This window comes from Drosophila serrata, unplaced genomic scaffold (assembly GCF_035046125.1).
Source record: "Drosophila serrata isolate PLE 108 unplaced genomic scaffold, ASM3504612v1 contig_359, whole genome shotgun sequence".
NCBI lineage: Eukaryota > Metazoa > Arthropoda > Insecta > Diptera > Drosophilidae > Drosophila > Drosophila serrata.
Genome location: NW_028257257.1, coordinates 1,880,239 through 1,907,193, shown reverse-complemented (window position 1 = coordinate 1,907,193; position 26,955 = coordinate 1,880,239). Strand labels below are relative to the sequence as shown.

The following is a 26,955-nucleotide window of genomic DNA, read 5'->3' as shown; positions in this document are numbered from 1 at the left end:
TTTAGAGGCCATCAGCGAGAACAATGGGATCAGTTAGTGAGTGGGGCAGATATATATCAGATATATATATATATATATCTTTTAGATGCGTTCTCTCTGAGGCCTGACTCAACTTTTCCTTTGCAATTTACATTCCTATTATGTATTTATCCACTATACACTATCCACTATCCACTATCTATTATTCATTATAAAATATTATGCATAATGGCCGTGTGTCTCGTGTGTCTGCGCTTTGCTTCTTGATCGCACTTTTTATGGCGCTGGCAGAATAATTTTTCCATTTAACATTCGCTGTTGTTTATGTTTATTTTTTGGTTAATTTAATTAGAATTCAGTTTTTGTCTGTGTGTTTTCTTGTTGCTGGTTAAGTTGTGTTGAGTTGTGTTTCTTATGTCAAGAATTTGAGAATTGGTTGTATAATTCAAAGGCAAGGTCGTTGGTTTCCCATGGCTAAGTTAAAGGTTTTCTTGGTTTTTTGTTTTTGTGGGTTCTCTGCTGTAACACGATGAAGAAATCATCATCATCATCATCATCATCATCATCATCATCAACAGAAATATGTATATAACGTATACGCCGCGTGTGACCCAATGCGAGAGATGCCAATGAATCTCGCTTTCATAACGATAATGATGATAATAATTTTGGTAATTGCTTTTTGAGGGCATACTGAAATGGAAAATGAATGCCTGATTAATTAACAAGCATTTATAAATTAAATATTTTAGTGGGCCAACGTGGCGGATGTGTAATGTGTTTGGAAAATATATGAATATATGGAGTTAAGGTGCGATTCTTAAGGGTTTAAATCTCATGTGATTGGTAATTAAGAGAAATAGTATTAAATTTATAAGGTAAAGGTTTTAATCTTTGTAAAATAAATGCTTAAAATTATATATCTTTGGGATTTTTAGGAATATTTTCTTTAAATTAAAAAACCTTTAATATTACATATAGTTTTTTAGGGCAATGATTTAACTAAAGAAGAAAATTTGCTGTTTATATATATCATTTTAAAAGTTTACCCCTTAATAATTAGTAATATTTATTTATAAAATATTATTTTTTATCAAATTCCACTTTTGATTACTTTTTGTCTTACCTAAAATGTATTTATAAAATGCCCTGACCGACTTGTTTAATTTGTTTCACTCTTTTACTTAATGTAATGTTTTTTTTTTGTTTTTTGCCACTGCAAATTAGTTACACATAATGAGGGGCATTAACCAATTGAATATTTTCTTTTCGCACATAAAACCTTAAACTCTGCCAAATTAATGCATAATGTTTAAAAGGTTATACACACAAAACAAAATAAACACACTTTTTAAAAAGGAAATCATGAAATTAAATTAAATTTCAAATTTGAAAGATATATACTTTAAAGAAAGTTTAAAGATCAGAAACTAAATATAAATAAATTAAATTATAGGTAAATTAATGATTTCTTAAGTAAATTATTTCATAAAAAAATATAGTTATTTCAAGTGTAAAAAAAGGGTAAAGAAAAATAGTTAAACAAAAAAAGCAAGAAGGAGACGCACGATTACAACAAAATTCGTTACGCCCTTGGCTTTTGGTGATGAGGTGGCTACGTCAATGGGGGGGTGGTGGGTGCTAAGCTACCTGTACATTTACCTGTAAAAAAAACAATAACAAATACCCTACAGCAATGGCCATTAGTGCGGCATTAGCGACTGTCTACAGTCCACAGTCTGCCGTCTATTTTACAATAAAAAAAAAAAACTACCAAAGCGATGACCTTAAACTTGAATCGGAATATACAACAACAACAACTACATTTACAACAATATAAAACTAAAAACAACAACAAAGCAAAAGAAGAAGAAGAAGCAGAAGCAGCGGGGAAGAAGGTCACTTGGCTAAGCAACAACAACAACAAATAGAGAGAGAGAGAGGGCGAGAAAAAATACTATAGTTTTTTATTTTGTTGTGGTTACAATAGGCAAAAACAAATACCAAAAGTAAAGCACAAAAACCTAAGGTTACATTTTAAACATTTGCTAAATTGTAACTACACAAAGTAATTGCTAAATATTGGGTAAAAATAAATTGCAAGAAACTATTGGAAATTTAAAGGAGATACTTTAATAATATAATATTAAATATGATATGCATTGTATAGTATTATAATATTATAATGCAATATAACAGAATTAAAAAACTTAGCTAAACTTATGCCTTTTGCCAACATTTTTCTTAATTTATTCACAAATAGTAAAAGCTTAAGACCAAGGTTAAAATTTAGCCACTTTTGAATTTTGCTGAATTGATTTAGCTTAAATTGTGACTAATATTTAAAAGGCTAAAAGCTAGTGATCAAGGAAAATTAGTATTTAGTATTTAAATCAAGGTGGAAAACCCACAAAATTAAGGTTTATTTATAGGTTTTATTAATAGATTAGAGGAGGAATTTTTATAAGAATTTATAGTTAATATTTTAGAGAAGTTCACTTAATGTTTAGGACTCAAAGTACGTTAAATAATTCTGTGAAAATTCACAACAATTTTAACATCATAAATCAGAATTGATGTATTTTTCTTACATTATTTTGCACTATCTCTAAAAAGTAAATACAAAATTAATTCATTTATTATACTATAATTTGTAATTGATTATTTCAACACTTCCCTTGTTAAAACTATCCAGAAATGAATAATTTTAAGCACGCGCTTAGGTAAATTAATTAATTTTCGCCCCTCCATTGGCAGCTTGTCACCAAACACAAAAAAAACGAAGCTTTTTTACCGATGAATCGGAAGTATTTCAAGTCAGACAGAAAAAAAAACAAAACAAAAACTTGGCTTAACTTTTCAAATGGCTAGAAAAAAGCGACGATCTTGAGCGGAACGTTAATAATATTTTGTTCAATGAAACTGCCTGTGGTTGTTGTTTATAGTTTGTTTTTTTTTTCTCCTAACTATTGTAGTTTTTATAGTATCTCCTGTAGTTGTTGTTGTTTTTTTAAGCACGACTTGCTTATGTTCTTCAGACACACACACACACACACACACACACACATACACCGACACGCATTGGGAGCTGCATACAAATTATAAAGCCAAAAGCTTTTGTTATTTTTTTTTCTAGTATTTTATTATACGTAGCCATGACAGTGTGAGAAGGTCACCATGCACACATACACAGTGAGCAGAAAAAAACAACTAACAATAAAAATAATAAAAACACTGCAAAAGCTCGGCGAATAATAACAACAAGAACACACACACACATATACATAAATACATATATATTTACGCAGTTAATAGACAAAAGTCAAAGAAGCCGGCGCACTTCATGTCTCTCTCTCTGCCTTCCACCTGTCTCTCTCTCTCACTCTCTCTCTCACTCTCTTCTCTATCTTTCTCGTTCTTTGCAGCTAACGCATTGTGCATAGTTTTTTTTATACAGTCTAATATAGTTTTTATATAGGAAAAGCTCTTCCATGATTTTTGCAGGCATTGAAAGCTTTAAAGTGTGCGTCTCTTTTTGCAATATTTTGTAGAATTGATTTTGTTTCTTCATTTTAATGGGATTCTATGCAGAAAATTGATGGGGCGAGAAGATGACGAGGGTGTTCTGGAAAATGTCATAAAAAATAATGTGGTATAGGTATAGTTTTAATAAACACAATCTAAAATTAAAAATCTCATAAAATAAAAATACATTTAATTCCAAAAAAATACAAAAATAATGTGGTAAAATTTGTAAAAGAAAGAAAAACAATCTTTTAAAATCAATTAAAAAGATGCAGAAAAGTATGCAATAAATTAAATCATTTAACCAATTTAGTCGTAATTTTCTATGTATTATTTTCTGGCTTGAGCTTGGATTTATTTATAAAAACTTTTTTCTTTCAGTATATGATTTCACAATTTAAATTTAAAGAAAGAAAGAAATTATACTGAATTTCTTATTTCAAAATATAATTTCACATTGTTAATTTAAAGAAATTATGTTAATTATTCATTAATAATCTGTGAATATATTTTATATTTCAAGAACTTATTATTATAATTCAGAAGAGACTAAACATTTCAATCACTTAGATTTCGATTTACTTGAGTTGGTTAATATGATAAAATTAGAAAGGGTTAACTAGATATATATTTTATCTCTCGCAAAATACTGTTAATGGGAACACCCTGATCTTCGGCGTTGTCTTGGCCTCTGGCTCGTAGACTTGTCAACCGGTTTGTCAATGTCTCGCATTGTCTCCCTTTGTTGTTGTTCTTTTAGTATATTTTTTTTTTTTGTTTTAAATAATTTAAAGTTATGCAGCGAACTTAGGTTTTATTTAATATTTATTGATTGTGAATCTCTTTTCTTCGATTCTACTTGCAGAGGCCGCACAGCAAGCCGACATAAGGTGGCAAAACGCGCGCGGGGTTTTTTTCGATCGGTGAAAAATCGGTGACATCCTCCGACCCCCCACCCGGGCCCCCTCCCCACCAAATGCCCCAGCGCACCTTCAAACACCATAAATGCGTGCCAAAAGCAGCAAACTGGGAACTGATGCAAATTTGGTCAATGCCATCGATAACGATGCTAATGGCAATAAAACTTTATACATCTATCGCATACGCTGTAAGATAAAACTCAGCTCAGAGACTGTTTTTCCCCCCTCCAAAAAAAATTCCACTTACCAACTGTGACAAGTGTTGTTGCCACAAAAAAATAATAACATAAAAAAAACAACTTTAAAAAATGCGCCCGAGTGCGCGGCAAAGCAAATACAATTGTCAATGTGCAACAAGTGAATCAATCCAAATAAGTAAACAACTTTTTGACAACTTTACACTGCCTTACGGATAATAAATCATAATAATAATAATATTAAATCGTAGTTCAATATATACAAGTAACAATAACAATCAAAATTTATATATATTTACAACACCATTTACAAAACGAGGAAAGTAATCAACATTCAGCAACGACAACAAACAACAAATAAATAATAAAAAAGCGAAAGGTGAGTAAGAACAGAACCCGCCCAAAATTTAAGGTCATCTCTCCCTCTAATCTCTAGAACTGGAAATTCATCAAGGGAAAATCATTTCCATAGGTGCAATTTGTGGCACGATAAACCCTAACAATAGTCTGTGACCGCATGTCATTTAATAATTATATAGATTGGGGCAATACCTATCACGTCTAATTGAATTTTAAAGCAAAGCAAATAGATATGATTAAAAAAGGCATTTAGATCGGTTTCTAAGTTTTGCTTAAATTTATAAATGCCATTTAATTATTTGTAAAGAAGTAAAGGAATATGTAATTTACTTTGAACAATTTGTTATTTAAATCTATTATAATACATGATTAATCAAAAAAGGAAATTAACTTTGGTAAACCGAAATATATATACCCTTGCAGTTTGCAATTAAATTATAGCATAATATCGGAAATCTATCGAAATTTATTGATATTCTTATATTTTTTCGATAAATCAAAGTTTCAAAAACGCATAACTTAGCCAAAAAAGCATTAATTTTAATTCCGAAAGCTGACCTATGTTAGTTTTTATTAGGTTAAAAAAGCTGCATACTCAATTTAAATTATAAAAAATTTAAACTTTTTGACATTTTTTTTTTTTAATTTTTAAGATGTAAAAAATGTTGAATAACTTTACAAATTTTTTTTTCTTTCTGAGATGGCTAGATCGATTCAGCTGTTAATGCTGATCAAGAATATATATGATTTATAGGGTCGGAAATGACTCCTTCATAGCGTTTTAAGCTTCTGATGGAAGCCATAATACCCTGTAAGGGTATAAAAATGAAACTAAATTGATAGAGTTCCTTTGCAAAAAATTAATACAATTTAAAGAAATTGAAGATAATGCATTTTAAATTATAAACAAGGAAAATAAAAGATTATAAATAATATCAAAATCATATTATACTCGAAGCATCATTACCTGCACCGGTTCTAAAAGAGCACATATTTTCAAATTAACAGATTAAAAGATTACTTTTACTTTATTACTTTACTTTTACATATTTGGTTAATAAACCATTATAAGGTCACACATTTCCAGTGAAGACTAGAAAGCTTTTCCACTCACATTAAGAATCAAATACTGAGAATACCGTTTATTGCGTGTTGTGGTCACTGGGAGATCGGTGATCGTGGATCAGCGGTCTATGGACCACTCCCAAATCGAGAATTCTCATTGCTAGCCACTCTCGGAGGGGTAAACCAGGAAGTTATGGGAGCTCTGAGCTTGTGTAACACTGAAAGAAAATAAGAAATATTACTGAACTTACAGAATTTCTTAACTAAAAAATATTATATAATTATGAATACTTTAAAAGATTTAATCAAAAGCAAGGAATATTAATGTGTAACGCCATTTATGCCATGGTTATAATTCAAGTAAAGAATTCCATTGAAAAATATGATTACTTCCTGTAAAATTGATAAATTAAGTAGCTTGAAGACTCTTTATTATTATTTATTAATTATTATTTGATCAATTATTTATTTCTTCAATTGTTTACTTAACATAAAGTAATGCTTAGAAGAAGATAACTTAAGTTCCTTGTAAGTTATCAAAACAATCCTCTTTATTTTCGATATAACGTGGTTGTTTTGGTATAAAAAATACATCAAATATTTCTAACTTGATATATTTTTAATTAATAATTAATATATTTCGTTCTGTGCAGTTACTAAGTACACATATTTACAAGTTCTAAGCAATCTCTGATCTACCGCTAATCAGAGATTGCGTATACGCACTGTTGCAACTCTGTGATTATTCGTTATTCTCCAAAAAGAAAGGCGAGAAGGGAAGTGAAAAGGGGGAAGAAAAGAGCAGTAAAAGGGGGAGTAAAAAGAGGAGTACATAGAGGTAAAAGGGGGATAAATGCAAACCAATATTTTGCATAAATGTTGAGCGGCTCGGGCCAAATGTCTAATTATAATTCAGGCCGCGGGGCGAAAATGGGGAACGGCGAACAGTAAATGTCCAAATGGCTAACTTGGCGCCAGCTGAAGCTGGAGGTGGTTTTCCACTACTGGCTTTTCCTTTCTTGCTTCTCTCTCTTTCTCAGTTTTTGCTTTTCTTTTCGCTTTTTTTCCGATTTCAAGTTTTCCTTGGCTATTTTTTTTTTCGCTTGAACTTGCCGTTTGGCTGGAAAGTGAAATAGCTGCGCAGCGGCCATGGCTTGTGCTGCCGCTGCTGCTTGTATTGAATAATGAAAAACGAGTTTTCCGCTGCGCAGGCGCATCATAACAGCAAGCTGTGGAAAACCCGAAGCGGCCAAAGCAAAGACAGCAATAGGAAAATGTACAGAGAGATGAAAAGAGAAGCTGGAAAAGAGAAATGATGATGACGCGGGTGCCAGGCGGTGCAATGTTGTAATGTCTAAGTTGCATGTGGTTGGTGTTGGTGTTGGTGTTTGATAATGTTGTTGGTGTTGTTGTTGTTATTGCAGTTGCATCTAGCAATTGTTGTTCATTGTGCTCGACTGCATTAGATATTGCTTTTAGTATTGTTTTTGTTTCTTTGGTTGTTGTGGCTTCTATTGCATCTATCGCTAATGCTGCAACTCAAGTAACTAATGTTGCTTTTGGTTTTTTGTTTTTTTGTTGGCCCTTTACAGCCACTAATGTTGCTGCTTTGTTGCTACATTTAGTTCCTTTTTTTATTGCTATTGTTACTTATTTTTCGTGCTTTTGTTGTTTTGTTAATCCTTTGGGTATTGTTATTTCTTTCAAAAACTGATTAAGCTTATATTTTTATAATTTTCTATATCAGAAGCTTTTTACGCTGTGAAGGAATAATTTCCGACCCTATAAATCATATATATTCTTGATCAGCATCAACAGCCGAGTCGATCTAGCCATGTTTCAAGAAAAACAATTTTTTTTAACAAAATTTTCCAAATTTTTCATCGTTAAAAATAACAAAAAAAAAAGTTAAAAATTTTAATATTTTAAAAATAAAAAATGGAGTATGCATATTGATTAACCTAATAAAAACTAACATAGGACAGCTTACCGAATTAAAATTAATGTATTTTTGGCTTAGCTATTCAAAAAAATCGTCGTATAAAAATATCTATAAATATTGGAACAAAGAATGTGAAGATTATATTTAAAGTTAACAAATTAAATAAAATTTTTCATATTAGTCTCATGAATTATTTGTTACTGTTAGTATTGTAGATTAAGTTTTTAAATACGAACTTTGATTTTTTTGTGATCTTCCAAATGGATCCTTTAATTTTCTTTACTCCTATTTAATATTGAAAAATCCTTAAACTCCATAATTCCCTTAAGCTCCTTTTATTTATTATTTTATAATAGTTTTTCCTTGCTTTTACATTTTCCTAAACAGTTTTTGACTAGCCTTTTTCCTTTTCATTTATATTACCTCAAATATTATGTAGTAACTATTATTTAGATGCCATTTTTGTGGCTATTAAACCTGATATTATTTGTTGCTGCTCTCTCATATATATATTTTTATTATTTTCAACTAATGCTTGCATTTTAAAGCTGCTTTCAAGTTTGCTGTTTGCAAGTTTTGTCTATATATTTTTTCCTATGCGCATATTTTTCTCTTCGTATTCCGCCTCGTTTGCTTCGTAGTTCAATGTTAACGAACTTTTTGCGCTGTGAATGCAATGTTTGTTGTTGTTGTTGTTGCTTAACTTACATTTGTTGTTGATGTTGGTGTATGTTGGTGTTGTTGTTGGAGTTGCAGTTGCAGTAATGTTGTTGGTGTTGTTTTTGGACTTTCACTTGTAATGAATTTGGCGAGTGCAAAACTTGTTGCCGCTGCTGCTGTTGCTGCTGCAGTTCAGTAACATGTTATGTAAAAAGCATTTTTCCAGCTTTGCTTCTATTTTTGTTTTTTTAGTTTTGTTTTCTTTGCTATTTTTCGTATATTTTTTTGTCAGACAAAAATTTCGTCGTCTTTCTCTCTGCCGAGTTTTCTTTCCGCTCTTTTGCCTTTATGTTGTAATTCGCAATTTCTAATGTTATTGAACTTTAAACACAAACACGAGATGAAGTAAAGGAGAGAGAGAGAGAGAGCGAGAAAAACTTTGATTCAAATGGAAAATTAGTTATAACCGGAAGCCGCAAGGCAAAAATTGAAACAATGCAACAAGACGACTTTCTATATTTTGCATCCTCTTCTTTCTCCCTATCTATATATATACTATCTTATTTTTTTTTGTTTATAGAAATTGTTGTGTGTATTAATGTAAATAATTTAATGGACGCCCAATGATGCTGCATTGTTTTTGGGAAGGTACAGATGTAAATCCATATGGTCTGGAATTTCCCCATAAGAAAAACTTGGCAAAAAGGCAATCAATTGGGATGGATGGGATTTTTAGATATAGATACAATGACCGGGAAGAGGGAGTTATTTCTTTTAGATATAATTTGATGTCAAAATAGGTACTAAAAATAAGAGGTTTATGAGCTTGGAGAGCAACATATTTTTCATATATAAATTCATAGATAATATCCACAGAAATATAGATAAAAAATAATCAAAATAAAATACTGCTTAGGAGGTATTTAATTTGAAGAGGTATTTTATAAATAAATAAATTCTTAGATTTACTGCAGATTTCTTTAAAAATTACCACAAATGAAAAACCATTGCTTTGATTAATCAAATATTAGTTTTATTTGATAAATGCTTGATTTTAATTCAAATGTAGATCTTAAAGTTCAATTAAAAACCTTTAATGCTATGGGAAAGTTGTAGGGAATTATTATTTAAATATTATAAAGTTAATTTTATATACTTTTAAGCAAAATCTCTATCTCTCTTCCCCCTTTCTCCTACTAGCTCACTCCCCCTCTTTCGTACTCGCTCACTCTCACTCTCCCTCTCTCTCTCTCTCTATCTCTCTCTCTCTCTCTATCTCTCTCTCTTCCTTGCTTTCATTTTCGGTATGTCTATCTCTCTCTGTTCATCTCTAGAGATACCCCCTTTCTCTCTATCTGTCTCTGCCTATCTCTGGAGATCTCAATTTCTCTCCCGCTCTCAGATTATCTGTTCTCTTTACTCGGAGACTATAAATACCAGGCACTGCCATCGCTCTGACCTCATTCTGTGCACGGCCTCCCCACTGTTAACATCGATAGTGGTAGTGATAGGGATTGCCTTTCGATCCCCCAAATTTTTAACTGACCTGATGCAATACATCAGGATACAAAACAAGTCTTGTAAAGTTTGAAAATGTTTAAAAATTAGTACAATTTTTTTGTTTTTAAATATTAAGTTTAAATTTAAGAATCTTGGGCTAAGTTATGATCGATTTCCTATGGGTTTCTGCTTCTCAAAGTTAGCTTCCTTTCTTATGTTATCTAATTATAAACTCCCAAAATTAATAAAAAATTCTCCCCATTGTTTCTCCTCTCTTTGCAGACTCCAAAACAAAGCCAAAATAATATTAAAATTAACCTTACACATTTAAATATATACAAGACACGGATTTTTAAATCTGCATTAAACAAAAATACAAAATAATTAAACCAAGTTTTATACACAACGACAAAGGAACGGATTTCGAACGTTTTTTTCTTCGAACTTTATACAAATTTTATATGGTTAAAGCATAAAACCAAAACCGTCTCATATAAAGTGCCTAAAAAAGAATATATTTCCAAAAACGCAAAACAAATCTTATGAAATCTTATTTGAAATTGTGAAAGAAAACATCGAAACAGAGTCTGTCTATACCAAGTGTGATAGGTATACTACATCAAGCAAATTTATTAAGAAAAACTTTCCTGATTTGAGACGAGAGGAGAACCCTGGACCTGGGTGGCATCAAGATTGATCAGAATTTTCGCGACTGGCAGGGGTTTTCGGGAAACGGCTGCACGCTGGCAGCGAACAGCATTTGCAGTGCAGGCTTTGCCCTCTCAGCGATGCCCTTTATCGACGATGCGCTGCTCTGGTGTCCGGATAACGATGGTCGACTCGTGGGAGGTCTAGATTTGGCCACATGCATAGCCGTGAGTATACATATTTATGGGAAAAATATATCTAAAAATAATAGAAAGCATATAAGTATACAAATTAAAAAAAAATAATATCTAGAAATAATTGAAAGCATATGAGAAAACTGGGAAATCTAAATCTAATGAATTTAAATGGTTTTAAAATCATTTGAAACAAGTTTCTTACAGTATGAATGAAAATATTATATGTAGGTTCCTAAATCCTTCTACATTAATAGGGGATTATCGGAAAAACCAAGAGGGACTTGGCATTTCTTTAAAATGGTTCTCATAACTTTCTAAAAACATACTTAAGTTAACAATTTTAGTGACAATTTGTTGCTTTAATTATACTACATTTTGTGGCAAAGTTTTAGCTGACTTTTTAGTGAGTTTAAAAATGCAAAAATTCTAGGATGTTTCAAAATCACTCACTCACAGATTTGACTAAATTGCCACAAGGAAATAATAAAAACTATATTTATTACAAATAAATTTTGAACTCTTAAAAATTGTGTCTAAAAAAAATTTATGAAATTTATTGGGTGTAGATTTTTATTAAATTTTTAAAAATGTTTAGCTTAATTTTGAACAAATTTTAAGAGTATTAAAACCCTTAGTGTTTTCGGAAGCACCCTAGTATAAATACTAAGATTGGAAACTCAGTGAAAAATTGATTTTTGTAGCATTAATTTAAAATATTTTTCAATAATAAATCTACCAAAAAAATTATATATGTTTTGGATTATCTTTTAAAATGTTTTTAAACCTCAGACTTCTGACAACGTTTTTCTAAAAACGTTTTCTAAAAAAAAAAACAATTTAAATTTAATTCCTTCTTTTAATTTTACTAGAAAATTAAGAGAAAAAATATTGGTTAAAAATTGTTTAATATATTTTCAATGATAATTTGGATAATACTTGGAATTAACAAATAAAATAATAAGTTTAGCGTGGATTAAGCTAAACTTGTCTTAGATTATAGGTATTCCTTTCACTTATCTATGCTCTCTTTCTCTATGTACACCATAATTATTTATAATAATAAAAATACACCGTAATTATTTATTGTAATAACAAATACACCTTAATTATTTATAATAATAACAAATATTTACTTAACATAATAATTAATTGTTGATTTATTTAATTAAACTCCCATCGCAGGATGATTCAACGGTGACTGGAACGGAAAACATTAATCCCACAATCCAATCGGCTGGCAATCCCAACGGTAATCCGCAACAGTCCATCGGTGGAGGAGGGGGAGCTGGAGTAGGAGCAGGAGCAGGAGGAGTAGGCGTATCCCTGGGCGTGTCCCTGGGCGTGGGACAAAATGGCGGTGCAGTGCAGCCATGCAACGAACTGAGCGGAGCAGCCGCCCGCAGTGTCAATGTGGTGGTGGAACCACTCTGCGGCAGCGACTCCTCCGATGAGCTCTTCCGCAGCTTCGAGGGCAACTTTGAGATCGAGAGCCTGCTCTCCGATTTGGCCACCGTCGAGGTGAAAGTCGAAAATGTACATCCGCCAAGAACAGAACAGAGAAGTTTATTTATTAATCATATTTAATCATTACATATTATTTGGATTAAGCTTGAAACATACGTATATCGGGACAAAGGGCAGTGCTGTCTATGAGTATAAACTAAAAACTATACAAAAGAAGAATAGGAAGATATAGGAAATTTTATTTTAAAAATTAAGGAAAGTTAGGAATAGAAGGCAAACATATTATTTCCTCTAACTTTTAGAAGAGTTTTTAAGTTTTATAAAATTTTACACAAAATTGTAGATTAATATATTATGCCTATATTTCAAATTTGAAATCTGTTGAAAACTGGAGAAATTATAATATTTTTTCTTATTTTTCCGATCTTTCCTATGTCAGCTATAAATATGTATATATAGTCCACCGATTCGGCATGCTCCGATTTATATACTTGTAAAATTATATCGAAGAATAACTCCATAGTTTCATTCAAATAGCTTTGCTCTTGTTCCGAAACACATCTCGCACATCTGAGTATATGATTCCCAACTTGTTCTAACATCCCCGGAACGAAGTGACTTCTACCGGCCAAGCATCAGAAATGTGTTTTGGTACAAAAGTTGCAAGTCATTGTTTACTAGTTTTCAAAGTTAGTTAATTACAGATCATAGTTCTACAAATCGTCCGATTGTTCCTATGTCAGCTATATATATGTATATATATAGTCCACCGATTCGCCATGCTCTGACTTATAAACTAGTAAAATTATATAGTCGAATAACTCCATAATTTCCATTAAATTCTTAAATTTGTTCCAAAACAAATCTCGCACATCTGTGCATATGATTCCCAACTTGTTCTAACATCCCCGGAACGAAGTGACTTCTACCGGCCAAGTCTTAGAAATATTTTGTGTTACAAAAGTTGCAAGTCATTGTTTACTAGTGTTCAAAGTTAGTAACAGATCATACATAAAGATACTTACTGATCATAGTTACTTAATGTTCATTGATATTTACTGATTATAGTTACTTAGTGTTCATAGATATTTACTGATCATAGTTACTTACTGGTCATACATACTCATGGTTTAGAGTTACTTACTGCTAATAGTTAATTACAGATCATAGTTCTACAAATCGTCCGATTGTTCCTATGTCAGCTATATATATGTATATATATAGTCTACCGATTCCCCATGCTCCAAATTATATACTAGTAAAATTATATAGAAGAATAACCCCGTAGTTGCATTAAAATAGCTTAAATATTGATCGAAAACAAATCTCGCACATCTGTGCATATGATTCTCAACTAGTTCTAACATCCCCGGAACGAAGTGACTTCTGCCGGCCAAGGTTTCAAAATGTGTTGTGTTACAAAAGTTGCAAGTCATTGTTTACTAGTGTTCAAAGTTAGTTACTGATCATACATACTTACTGGTCATAGATAGTTACTGGTCAGAGTTACTTACTGATTATAGTTACTTAGTGTTCAATGATTCTTACTAATCATAGTTAATACCTGCTCATAGTTACTTACTTGTCATTGTTAACTACTGATCATAGTTTCTTAATGATCATAGATACTTACTGATCATAGTTAATTACTTATCATAATTAGTGATCATATGTTGTTACTTACTGATCATAGTTACTTAATGTTCGTTGATACTTACTCATCATAGCTCAGCTGATCAAGAATATATATACTTTATATGGTCGTAGGTGACTCCTTCACTCTTCCGTTTTTAGTAATTTAAAATCATACTCAGACAGCACTGCCAGTCGAAGGATATAACTTTTAAGCAGATTTTTCATAATTATTTTGTTTCCTTCTCTCTCTTTCTCTTCCCTCTCCGGTATCCACTGTAACTACTTGCTCCCAAATCCTCCCGCCTGACGCCATATCCTTCCCAGGAGGAGAACAACAACAATGTGATCGGATCGGATGACTTTGGCAGCGCGGTGGTTGCCGCCGCCGATGATCTGTTAGCCAAAGAGAATGCCCAGCTGAGTGCCCAGAATTTGGTGGATTCGGTGGCCGCCAGTCTGGTGGATGCCACCGGAGGTGCCTTCGATGGCTCCAATTCAGCGGCATCGGCAGCTTTGGCTGCTGCAGCGGCTGCCTTGTGCGGGGATCTGATCAATAACAATAACAATGAATGCTCAGGAGGAGCAGGATCAGGAGGAGTAGGCGCTGGAGGAGGAGGAGGAGTTGGTTCCGGCGGCGGAGTAGCCGGCGACTGTGGTGCCACCAAGCTGGAGTATGCTTTAATGGGCGGTCAGCCGCTGGCGGAGGAGCCACGCTTTGGCACAAGCGCCGCAGCCAATCCGCTGCTCGTCGAAAAGTTGATGTCAAAGTGTCTAAACATTGAGAAGCGACTGGATAAGCTGGGCGGTAAGTCGAAGATTTTTTGATATTATTTATATAGATTATTTTGAAATTATTCTGAAGGTTTTGACATAACTTGAGGGCTGTTTGACTTCATTTCGCGTACATAATTCACACCTTGAGTATGTTTAAAGTTTAGAAGTCTTTAGTCTTTAAAGTTTCCTTTTAAAAGTTGTCTTCGGAATTCAAATTGGGCGCCTTTCTTTAATGCTGCCAGACTTGAGTCACTTTTACTACACACTTCTTCCGAAATGTAACTTCTCTGTGTTGCCATCTAGTGGGTTTTGAGTGAACTGAGAGTGAAATGTATTCTTCATATGTATTTTACGTGTAAGGTGTGTCAACTTGTAAAAAGCAAGATAGCGCCACCTGCTCGGGAATTGTGTGAAACTCGCACTGCTTGATAACTATTTGCTCAACCCGTAACTGCTTGCACTGCTTATCATAAAATTGATCTGCATTGCCGACCGTGTTTACAGTTTTAAAGCTTTAGGAAAAGCAGTTCGAAATCTTAACAGTTGTACAGTTTGTGATTAATTGAAACAGTTTTGAGGGATTGGACTATAACTAGGCAGTTTGAAATGCATAGATAGAATCAAATTAATTGAGAAAAATGGTTTAATTAGCTTTTAATTTTGATTAAATCCTTTAAAAAAAACTTTAAAAATAATACAAAAAAATTGCTATATTATTTATTTAAAAAAGGGAAATATATTCCCTTATTTACAGGTAGATTAGAAAAGGAAAAAAGACTTCAACAATTCTACTTTCCTATGAAAAATTTCCGTTTACATTTAATAACTTCTTTTACCCTATATATATTTTTTGGAAATTACGTTATCAAAAACATTTGTTTTAACTAATTGAATTTCCCAGCTGGTTTCCAAATTTAATTTCTGGCAATGAACCTTTCCCCGCGCGGAGCGTGTGTCTGTGCCATTCCGCTATGAAAACTGAAACTGTCAGCCAAACACATACAACAGCCAGAAATAAATAAAAAGGCCAGTAACTTGTTTATTAAATCCCGACAGGATGTCCTCCCTAAAGCAAACCCTACAAAGGCACCGCCCCCTCGCGACAGTCAACCACCTAACGACTGCGACGGCGACGGCGACTGCGACTGCGACTGAGACTGCGACTGAAATATAAATGTCGTCGCTCCAAGCCCATCCCCCTCCTCCTCGTCCTTGTCGTCCTCGGGTTGTTGTCTCGTCCTGGCTGTGCCTAAAAAAAAGAGAAAACACAAGAAGAAAAAGAGAAATGGAAAGGAAACCAAACATTTTTGGTAGGGTCTTGCCACCACCACCCGCTGGTAGGTAGGGATTTTCCCCTTGCAAGGGGGTAGGGTTTTTCCAAGCGGGCGGGGAGGCAGACAAATAAACGTCTATTGACACGAAAGGCACAGACGGCAGCCTTTGGAGCCGGGGGTACCTCCTCGCTCTTCTGGGAAGCGTCTGCTTTACCACAGCCACCCCCCTAGACTGCCACCGCCCCCTTTTCCGGCGGGCACCTACTTCCTTTTCTCAACCAAAAAAAAAAAAAGGAAGGGAAACAGAAAATAAAAACCAGACAGAACCCCGAGAGGAGTCGGAGAAGAGGGGGAGGCGAAGAAGGAACCGCACAGGACGGCCATTTTTGGTATGCCTTTCGCCTTCTTCTTCTTTGTTCGTTTTTTTTTTATTTGAATACTCTTTCAAGGGGTATTACGTGATGGTGGTTTTCTTAAAGAAATCATAAATATATCTCAGTGCTATAATTATGTGAAGGCTTATTTATAACAATTTTCTCTGGTTTTAATTTCTTACCGAACTTATGGTTTAAACATTCAATATTTTCTAAATAGGATTAAAACAAACTCTTATCTTTTGATTATAATAAATACATTTCTTGATTTGATTTATTTTGATGAGAATTAAAAGTTTTTTCATCATGTAAATGATTAAAGTATTTAAACAAATACATAAATATTAAATAATCTTCAGGTTTTATTATATAATCGTAATATTTAATGTGTCAAAGTTGCTTTAATAAAATAAAATATTAAATAAGCTCAAGATGATTAACATTAAATTCTTATAATAAAACCTTAAAGGAAATACACGTCTTTAAAGTTAAATATAAATTTCTTTAGTTCTCAGATTAATTTAAAAAAATCTAAAGTAAAAGACTTCTATATTCCAAAAAGTTTTCTCTAAATTTCCGTAACATTATCATAAAAACAAAATAAAAATGGCTATAAAAATCTGTTGGGCACACAATGGTGATATTATATACCTTATAAATAAATAATTTATTGGTTAGTTATTTATTTATATAATTTATTTTATATTACTTTGCAAGGGCATTAAAATGTCGTCTTGCTCATCTTAGTTTCTTTTCTTCCATATTTTACTCCAATTTTCTTCTTGTTGTTGTTGCTATTTTGCGCTGCTCGTTTTTTGTTTTCCACAAAGTTTTCGAATGGGGCGAAGCCAAGTCAGACAGTCGGGTCAATAAATTTTGCGTGTGGAAATTGTGCGCTCAAGGTCAAAAGGATATTTGCCTCGCTCCGTCTGCCAGGCTGGGTGGGTGGGTGGCGACGGCTGTGTGTGTGTGTGTGTTGCGTGTGTAGGAAATGTCTGCCTAAAAGTGTCTGTGTATTGGTGTTTTCGGGGCCACAAACACAAAATGGCTGCCCACACTCCATCCGTTAGTCGGCCATTTTGGCGTGAGTGTGCGTGTGCGTGTGCGTGTGGTAGAGCCTGTGTGGGTGTAAGGGGTGTGTGTGTGCGTGCCGCAGACAAAGAGCCGTCTGTTTGGGTTTGGGTTCTGCGTTCGAGGCTCGGGCTTTCCGGCAACCTTGAACTTGAATAAATTCGTTGAAGTTCATGCCGCAAACGAGGCGCAATCAGATTTGGGTCCTGCACCCAAGGCCCACCCACAGTTAAAGAACACTGCGCAAAAAATGTATGGTTAAACATGTAGAATTTTGATTAAAATTATCTATATAATTTGTATGCCCTTGCAGGGTATTGTAATTTCAGTCAGAAGCTTAAATAACAGTGAAGAAATCATTTCCGACCCTATAAACCATATATATTATTGATCAGCATAAAAAGCTGAATCGATTAAGCTATGTTTGACCAAGATTTAATTTTTTCAAAAAATTGCATAATTTTATCAGGGGTAAAATTTTACTAATTGAATCTTGAAAAATTGATAAAAAATTTAAATGTTTAGAACTTTAAATTAGGTATGCAGTTTTATTAAGCTTATAAAAACTAACATATAACCGCTTTCCAAATTAAAATTAATGCTTTTTTGGCTGAGTTATGAAAATTTCAGACTTTGATTTGTAGAACAAATTTTCATATAAAAATATAGATAAATATCGGCTCAAAGAATGATATTATAATTTTAGTCAGAAGCTTGTTACACTGTCAGGAGTCATTTGCGACCCCATAAAGCATATATATTATTGATCAGCATAAAAAGCTGAATCGATCTAGCTATGTTCGACAACATTTTAATTTTTTCAAGATTTTCAAAAAATTTTAAGGGCTTATATCGTTAAAATTACCAAAAAATTAACAAAAATCTAAATTGCTTTGAATTTTAAAATTGTGTATGCAGATTCAATAAACTAATTAATACTAACATAGGACAGCTTACCGCATTGAAATTAATGCTTTTTTGATTTAGTTATGAGATTTTTAAACTTTGATTTGTTGAAAAAAATTGTCATAATAAAATCTTGATAAATATCGATTCAAACAATGGGAATATTTGAAGAGTAGTTATAATTTTCCTTAATTATCTTTATTTTCCTTTCTTTTTAATTATTATTATTCAGAGTAAGAAATCAATTTAAGTTGTGCTGGAAAGTAGGCAATGAAATATTTTGAGTTTTGTGGGCGCCATTTTGTTTATCTTTCAAAGGGTTGCTATCCTGTTATGCTTATTATTTTATATATACAGTATTTTCTTACACTAGAAATACCTAAATATTGACCCACTAAAAACTTCTTAAATAATTTCAAAAAAGTATTCTTCGGTTGGAATATCTCCCCAGCATATTCTTACACAATTCTTACCCAGATTTTCCAACAGTGCAGTTTTAGAACATCGATAAAAGTAGGCAGAGACGAAGAGAGTCCTGTCGCCGCCTCCTTTTTTTTCTCTGGTTTTCCTTTTTTTTCGGCTGGGTTCAAACGCCGCACGGCCCAAGCATTGAACTCTCGCTTTCAAGGATACACCTCCGACCGACCCGGACTCGCTTTCGGATTCGGATTCGGATTCTAGCTCGGACTCGGACTTGGACTCGAACTCGGACTGCTGGAAGCTGGCAGTCATTGAACAAAAAATGGAGAAAAAAATATACCCAATGCTGCTCGAGCCGTTGACATTGCGAGCGGTCGTCAACGCTACCGACGCGTCGAGACGGCTAAGATTGTTCACTTTTGCAGCGAGTTCAGCGCCGGTCCAAGGTTCTTTTGTGGCGTTTCCACCATCCCCCCAGAGCAATTTAACTCCATCCCCCTCCCCCCGAAGCCCCATTCCTGCCCCATGCCGCAGACTTCTAGCGACGACTCGCTATTAATGTCAAGGGGTTCCACACACGACCAAAGCCGCAGTTTAGATATAGTTTTTTGAAAAGTGCGTTAGTTTCTGCGTTAGTAAGTCCGCTCACTTCAAATATCTATGGCTATATATTGAATATTTGAGGGCTGGGTCATTGTGAGAAAATATCTGACAGATTGATTGTCTATCCATTTGATTTGTGATAATTTTCAGTTTGGTATTTATCAGTTTGCATGTCTATTTCGATTTTGATTTCGATTGTTAACTATCATTAGCATGTAATTGTTAGGTTTAATTGATTTTAAATGGTTGGATATTGTTTCGAGATGTTTGTGGTATTGGGAACAACATAAAAGGACTTATAGTTAGTTAAGATTACATTCCTTGAGAGATTTTTATTTGATTTATTATGAGAAATAAAGAAAGAAAATAGGGAAATAAACGAAAAAATAAGGAAAGAAAAGTAATAAAGTTATGATTGTTAGTATTTAATTTTTATTAAATTAATATACCATCAGGAGTGCCATAAATTAAACCTACAAAATAAATTATAGAATTTTTATATACTGTTTACGAAATAGTAAGATGATTTGCCTTCCTGGGTAGCCAATAGGTTTTCTTTAATATAAATAATAAACCATAAATATAGTAAAATATAATTAAATAACACCAAAACAAGCATAATTTACTTAAATATCCTTCCCTTTTACTACTAATTTATTTATTAATAATTTATCTTGCATATCTAAGTACACCAATTATTTTATTTGCATTAACATGGCATTATTTTCAATCCAAATCAATTTCTTTGAATACCATATTTCCCATCCCAGGAAAATTTCACTTTTCTCTGCAATTCCAATTGAAAATTTTCAAACTCTGCAGCAAAAGTCTTGACTTTGTTTTCACTTTCGTTTTGTTGGAGTTTTTTTTTTTTTGCGATTGCCATCCCTGGTGCAGTAGCAGCAACAGCAGCACTTAGCCAGATTTTATTTATTTGATTACTCCAACTGACATTTTCTATTCTAACATACGAATGTATCATTTTAGCCATTGCTCAGGGCTATAGTGTCTGTATTAGTATGTGTGTTTTTGTGTGTGTTTCACGCATTTCTTGGCTTTAGATTTGGATTGGCAATTTGAATTTCAAATCAAAATCACTGTTGCCGCTTTGTCGCTGCTATGTTGCTGCTTTTCAAAATGTGCGTTGTTATAACCAAATCAGGATTTTCTGCGTGCAAAAGCTTTGGAACAACAATTACAACCAACAACCACAACAATTGCAATAACACCAACTACAACTACAACAACAATTACAACAACAACTAACGATGTCAGGGGCGTTCATTTGTCCATTGCCAGCCAGCAAACGAACTGAACCGAACCGAACCGGGCCGAGCACGTCACTGTCACCAGCAACACTGCTACTACTCAACCCCCACCCCCCTGAGACCCCCTCGAAAAGTACCCTCCCCCTCTCCTCTGGGGGGCAAACCCCTCTCTAATACCCCTGCCCCCTAAAAAGAAAATAACAACAAATGCCTGAGTGCCAAACGTTGCCACTGCAAAATGCACTTTGCAATTTTGTTGATTGCTTTGGCATTTGTTGTTACTGTTTTGCTGTGTGTTGTCTTTTTCCCATTGCACCCTCTCAAAGAAAGGGTATTGTCACTTAAGTTAGGAGTTTAATTTTCCAAGTTTTAGTTCAAAGAAAAATGAGATGGATTTTCAAAAGGAACTACTAAGATTTTTCATGCTACACAGCAGTTTGCAGAACTTTCATTATTTTTTCTTCAAATCTGAAAGTAAAATATTAGTTTCCTTTAAATCTAAAATTTAAATATTTATTTTAATTTAAATTAAATAGTATATTAAGAAAATCAAAGGAAAAGCTTATTAATTAATTAATATAATAAGAAAAAAGGGGGAGTCTATGCACTTAAAAAATATAATAAAAAAAAAGCAAGAAAGAAAGCTGACTTTGAGAAACCGAAATTTCTATACTCTTGCAGTGGAAAATCCTTCATAACTCACCCAAAAATGCATTAATTTTCATTCGGAAACCAGTTTTGTGTTAATTTTTATTAGCTTAACAAATATGTATATACAACTTAAAATGTAAAATTTTTAATTTTTTTTTAAATTTTTAATAGTTTTAAATATGTAAAAATTAAAAAAAAAAATTGGTAAAAATTTTTTACTTCCGGACATGGCTAGATCTATTCAGCTGTTGATGCTGATCAAGAATATATATAATTTATAGGGTCGGAAATAACTCCTACACAGAGTTTCAAGCTTCTGACTGAAATTATTAATACCCTGGAAAGGTTTAGAAATGTATAAAGGATGCTATTAAATTTATATTTTTAAATTTAAATAAATAAAAGATGTACATATGTTATATCTTTATAGCTTGTTATAACAAGTAGAATAATTAAAGAAGGAATTTAAAAATGTCTTTGAAAAAGTAATTTAAAAGTCTTGTAAATATAAAGATAACTTTGGAATAAAAAATGTAAATAAAAATGTTACATTTTTGGCCTACTACTAAATGTAGTAACGTATTTCATGTTATATTTATTATATTATTTATTTATACTCTATTTATTTATTATTTATTTATATTATATTATTTTAATATATTGCAATTTTTCTAGTAACTAAAAAAGTGTACACAAACAATTCGGTTAGTCAGAGTTTGCTTCCTTTCCCAATTTTTTGTTTTATTTACATTTTGTTCTCTTATTTTTCTTGTTGTGTGTTATTTTGTTGTGCATTTGTTTTGCGTTTTATCTAAATTTGTTCGTACGCATTGCAGGTTGACCGCCGAGTTCAAGTTTTAACGGATATCGTTTAGTTGTTGTTGTTGGTTGTTCTCAATTTTTTGGCAGGAGCCTCGCCTTAGCCTCGTTATATAAGCAGCAGCAGCAGGCAGCAAAGGCAGCAAAAAAGCATTATGGGGTCTCTTTTGTGCTGCCAATGAAGTCATTTTGTGCGCCATTTTGTCAACTTTGCTGCAGATTGATTAATGGTCCAGTTGGTCCAGTGGCACATTGACTACAGATGAAAATGCTTAATTAGTTTTTTTTAGGCAAGCATATGTGTTATAGAGATAATTTGTAGACTGGGAAGGGGGTTGTGAAAATTAAGGAAATTTTTGGGCTTAGCTTTGCTTTTGATTTTATTTTTATTTAAATGATTTTTAAGGGAGTTGTGTTCTTTATCTACAACTTCTCTTTTGATTTTTAATGTTTCCTTAGAGAAAACAAAGTATTTAACCTAATATTCTTTTAACTAATTTCAAAAACAAAGTTCTCTTTTCAACTCTTAATTTTTCTAACCATAATATCCTGTAATTTAATTAAATTTCCCCTCATTATCTTAAGGAAATCCTCGCCACGTGGCATTCCTTATTCAGTGAACTTCCTTGCTGCTGGTACTTTGCATGCATCTTTGCTCCCATTACATATTAATCAGATTCAATATGCCAAAGCACACACACACACACACACATACACAACTATGATGTACTATATACATATGTATCTATATCTCTCCTTGTTGCTCCCCCCCCCTTGGCTGTCCTAATTGCACTGTAACCCATTAACCCGCGACAACAGCAACTACTGCACCAATAACAGCAGCATGTAACCAGTTCGGCATAATCCCTATTGTCTGTGTGAGGTTTTTATTTTATTTTTTTGTTTGTATTTTTTTTTCGCTGGGAGCAATAGAAAGGGGGCCCCCAAGCTGTTTTTGCACAAATTTTCACCTTCACCTCATCAGCGGCGAAAACAAATGCAACAAACTCATAGGAAAAGCAAACGAGCAGAAAGAGAGAAAAGGAGAGAAACAATAATGAAATAGGATAAAAAAAAGAGGGGTCTATGCATGTGTGTGTTTGTAGGTGCAAGTTTGTATGTAAATATCTTTTATTCGAAAATTTCTAATTAAATTGATAGTACTAAAGACTTTACTTTCAATTTAATTAAAATTGGTTTGGAGTTTAGAAATGTTTCCTAGATTTTAAACTTATTAATTGAATTGGGTTTTAAAAATAATGTATGAAAATGGTTTACAAATAATTTGACTATGTTTATATTTTGTAATCATATTAATAACTTTTTTTTTAAATTAAATTATATTTATTTTCGCCGGAATCGTTCAGAGCCATTATAAATTTTCCAGATTTTTAGGATATGGGAATGAAAAATATGAGATATGGGCCTGAATTTATTAATAACAACCATGTAAGAAAATTTCCTATATAGCATGTTAGAGGTTAGGGGTTTATAGTAGATTATCAATCAAATAATATTTTAAATGTGTTATGTATTTGAGCTATAAAATATTACCTTGGCAATTTTTTAATTCATTTTGTGATAAAACTTCAACAAAATCAAAGCAAATATATAAATATTTTTCACTGCATACTATTAGGCGCTGGTATTTTTTTTTATTAATTTTAATATTTGTAGCTTTCTTTTTGTAATGATTTTATTTTATTAAATATATGCGAGGGTGCTAGAGAATTAACCATGGTTTTTAAAACCCATTAAGAAGGTATTCAAAATAATTAAAAAAAAAAGTTATTGTATTTGGTACCTACAACATTTTATTGTGTAATTTTAAACATATATTTTAGTGTTTTTAAAAATCCTTAGAGCCTAGATTGTTTTTTTTTATTGTAATGGAGAAACCTCCACCTTTGTAAAGATTTTCTTGAAATAAGCTAGGCTTCACAGCTTAAACTTTCAATTTCAGTTCCCGGTTCCAGTTCCTCTTCTATTCTACTTTTTCTACCCCTGATTTTGACTGTTACTATTACACTGACTTGGACTGTGATTGCATTAGAGCGTGCGCCGTCAGTCGCATCTCGTTAAAATGAAAACAAAAGGCGGCATAAAAAGCAGAAGAAGCAACAGCGACAACAACAACAGTAACAACAATAACGAGGATGATGATGATACAACCTTACAAAATTCTCAGCCGCGATCCCCCATCTCCCTCACCCCACCACCTCGTCGCCCCATCGCCACGTCTCCACCTACCCCCCAACCGCAATGGCTTTGAATGTTTAGCGCTGAACTTGTCTTGCACACAAACACCAATGCATCCGCGAGAGCTATTCGAAATAGAGAGAGAGAGAGAGAGCTTAGCGCTAGGCCCCACAAAGAGAGCAAGAGTGGGAGATTGGGAGAGTGGGAGAGCGCTCGCGACAAACACATTGATAGCTTTATTTTTGCTTTGCCCGTAGCGTGTGTGGTATGCAGCCTTGAATTAGTTCGCTGCACCCGTCCGTACATACAGACAAACACGGGTCCCATATAAATACGCACATAAACACACTCACACACACGCCATCGCTGGGGGGGAGCAGCAGGCAGCAGCAGCAGCAGAGTGCCGTGCCATATAAGCAAAGCGTGCGCGCATTCGTCAAAGTGTGCGAAAGCTCTGCCGCTGTCGCTGTCGCTGTCGCTGCCTTAGCTCTGCTCTGCTCCCCTTTTGCAATCATTGGCGATGCTCCCCCCTCTCTGCCCCTGTCCACTGCTCATCCTCCCCAGGCAGCACCCCATGCGAAATGTAGAAGGAAAAAAAATCAGATGCGGCGCTATCATGTACATATGTATGTATGTATATACGCGAACATAGGAACACACAAACATTGGGGCATCCGACTTCTCGCCTCGCATCGCATCGCGTTGCTTCATGTTTGCATATCCCATTTTCCGTTCCGTCTCCGGCAAACAGAATGTTTGCTGGGCACACAGGCCCCAAAAATTAGATGATCAATTTGGGTAAGAACTAAGCTTAAAGAACGGGATCTTAACTTGGTAATACGTAGAGAACTTTGTGAGATAATCTAATGCCTAATCTAGGTAAAAATTAGTTTGATTTAGTTAGTTAGGTAGTAAGTTATAGTAAGTTATATCAGCAAAGATCTGGGATTATTTTTCTTACAGAGCTTAGCTTTCATTTATATGAGGATATATAATGATATATTTAAAGAAAATATATATCTTATGATATCTACATAAAGTATCTAAAGAAATCTCTTGTAAACTTTTTCTAATCTTAATCTTAATCTGAAATTATAAGTAAAACAAGAGAGGTAACCAACTTCGAGAAGTCGAAGTTGTTATAACATTTCAATTGAATTGTGTCGGAAATCTATAAAATCGATATTTAGCAATATTTATTATTTGATATATATTTTTTTGAAAATTCAAAAATTAAAATAATCATAACTAAGTCAAAAATCTATTAATTTTAATTCGGACAACTTTCCTATGTTAGTTTTTGTTAGGTTAATTAATCTGCATACTCGATTTAAAAGTAACAAAAAATTAAAATTTTTGTAAATTTTTACCCCAATTTTAACGATTTTGAAAAAATTTCGAAAATTTATTTTTTGACCGGACATGGCTAGATCGATTCTGCTGTTGATGCTGATCAAGAATATATATGATATATAGGGTCGGAAATGACTCCTTCACTGGGTTACAAGCCTGTAACTAAAGTTATGATACCTCGAAAGGGTATCAAAAGGATTATAGATAAGATAGATCCAGAAGATTTTAAATTGATCGTAAAAAAACATATACAAGGCTTGGAAACAAATTTTCAAATTATTATATTATTAAGGACCTAATTAATTTAGAAACTAAACAGGCTTGTAGACCTCTTTCCAGAAAACCTTTAATTGATCGTAAATAAACATTTACATTATGCAAGGCTCTCTCAATGATCTTATTAATTTAATTAAAAACACTAATATGTCTTCCCAATGATACATCAAAATGAAAACAACCTTAAATATTAAAATGTCTAAATACATTTTACAATTTAAAATAGATCTTCTACGGTATACACTTTGAAATTCCAATTCCACCCTTGTTTTTCCCGCCGTTTAATTGATCGACGTGTTGCCCCTAATTATTTCCTCCTGTCAGTTCCACTTATGTATATATAAACGTATTTCTACTATATATCTTTACCGATCTAATCCGTCATCTGCTGCATTTAGCCTTCTGATCGCGCCGACATACATCCGAATCGAAGCACTATATAGTATATGCCACATACAACTGTTTGTACACAGTATTTGCAACATTTGCAACGGATATGCCCGATGGCTGTCCATCTCGCTGTACTCTCTTGGGGAATTAGCGAGTGTGCCGGGAAATGGCGAAAACAAAAAAATGGGGGAAAATAAGCGGAAAACTGTCTCGGATCGTATGTGTGTCATAAATGCAAAAGCAGAAAGCAACAAAAACAAAAACTAATTGGATGTGTTGCTGGTGAATTGAGCACATTTTTTTTTGGTGCATGGAAAAGGGGGTTTACATTTCAAAAGAGGGGATTTTTTTCTATTGGTAAAATGCTAATGTAAATATAAAAAAGATAGGGAAAGGTATCCTTGATTTTTAGCTTTAGAAATCTAAAAGGAAATTAAGTATTTCAAATAAACAACAATATTTTAAGGCTTAATCCTAGAGCTTTT

The 26,955-nt window shown here is 33.2% G+C and overlaps 1 protein-coding gene across 1 annotated transcript in view; it reads left to right on the top strand.

Annotated features, from left to right (window-relative positions):
- Positions 1-26,955, top strand: part of Eip74EF (Ecdysone-induced protein E74) — an 85,324-nt gene that overhangs the window by 19,987 nt on the left and 38,382 nt on the right. The window contains exons 2-5 of the mRNA XM_086838627.1: positions 4,370-5,000; positions 10,431-11,023; positions 12,176-12,526; positions 14,417-14,897. Coding sequence (XP_086694753.1) covers positions 10,937-11,023; positions 12,176-12,526; positions 14,417-14,897 — 919 coding nt within the window. The 5' untranslated portion in view covers positions 4,370-5,000; positions 10,431-10,936. The remainder of the gene's footprint in view (positions 1-4,369; positions 5,001-10,430; positions 11,024-12,175; positions 12,527-14,416; positions 14,898-26,955) is intronic.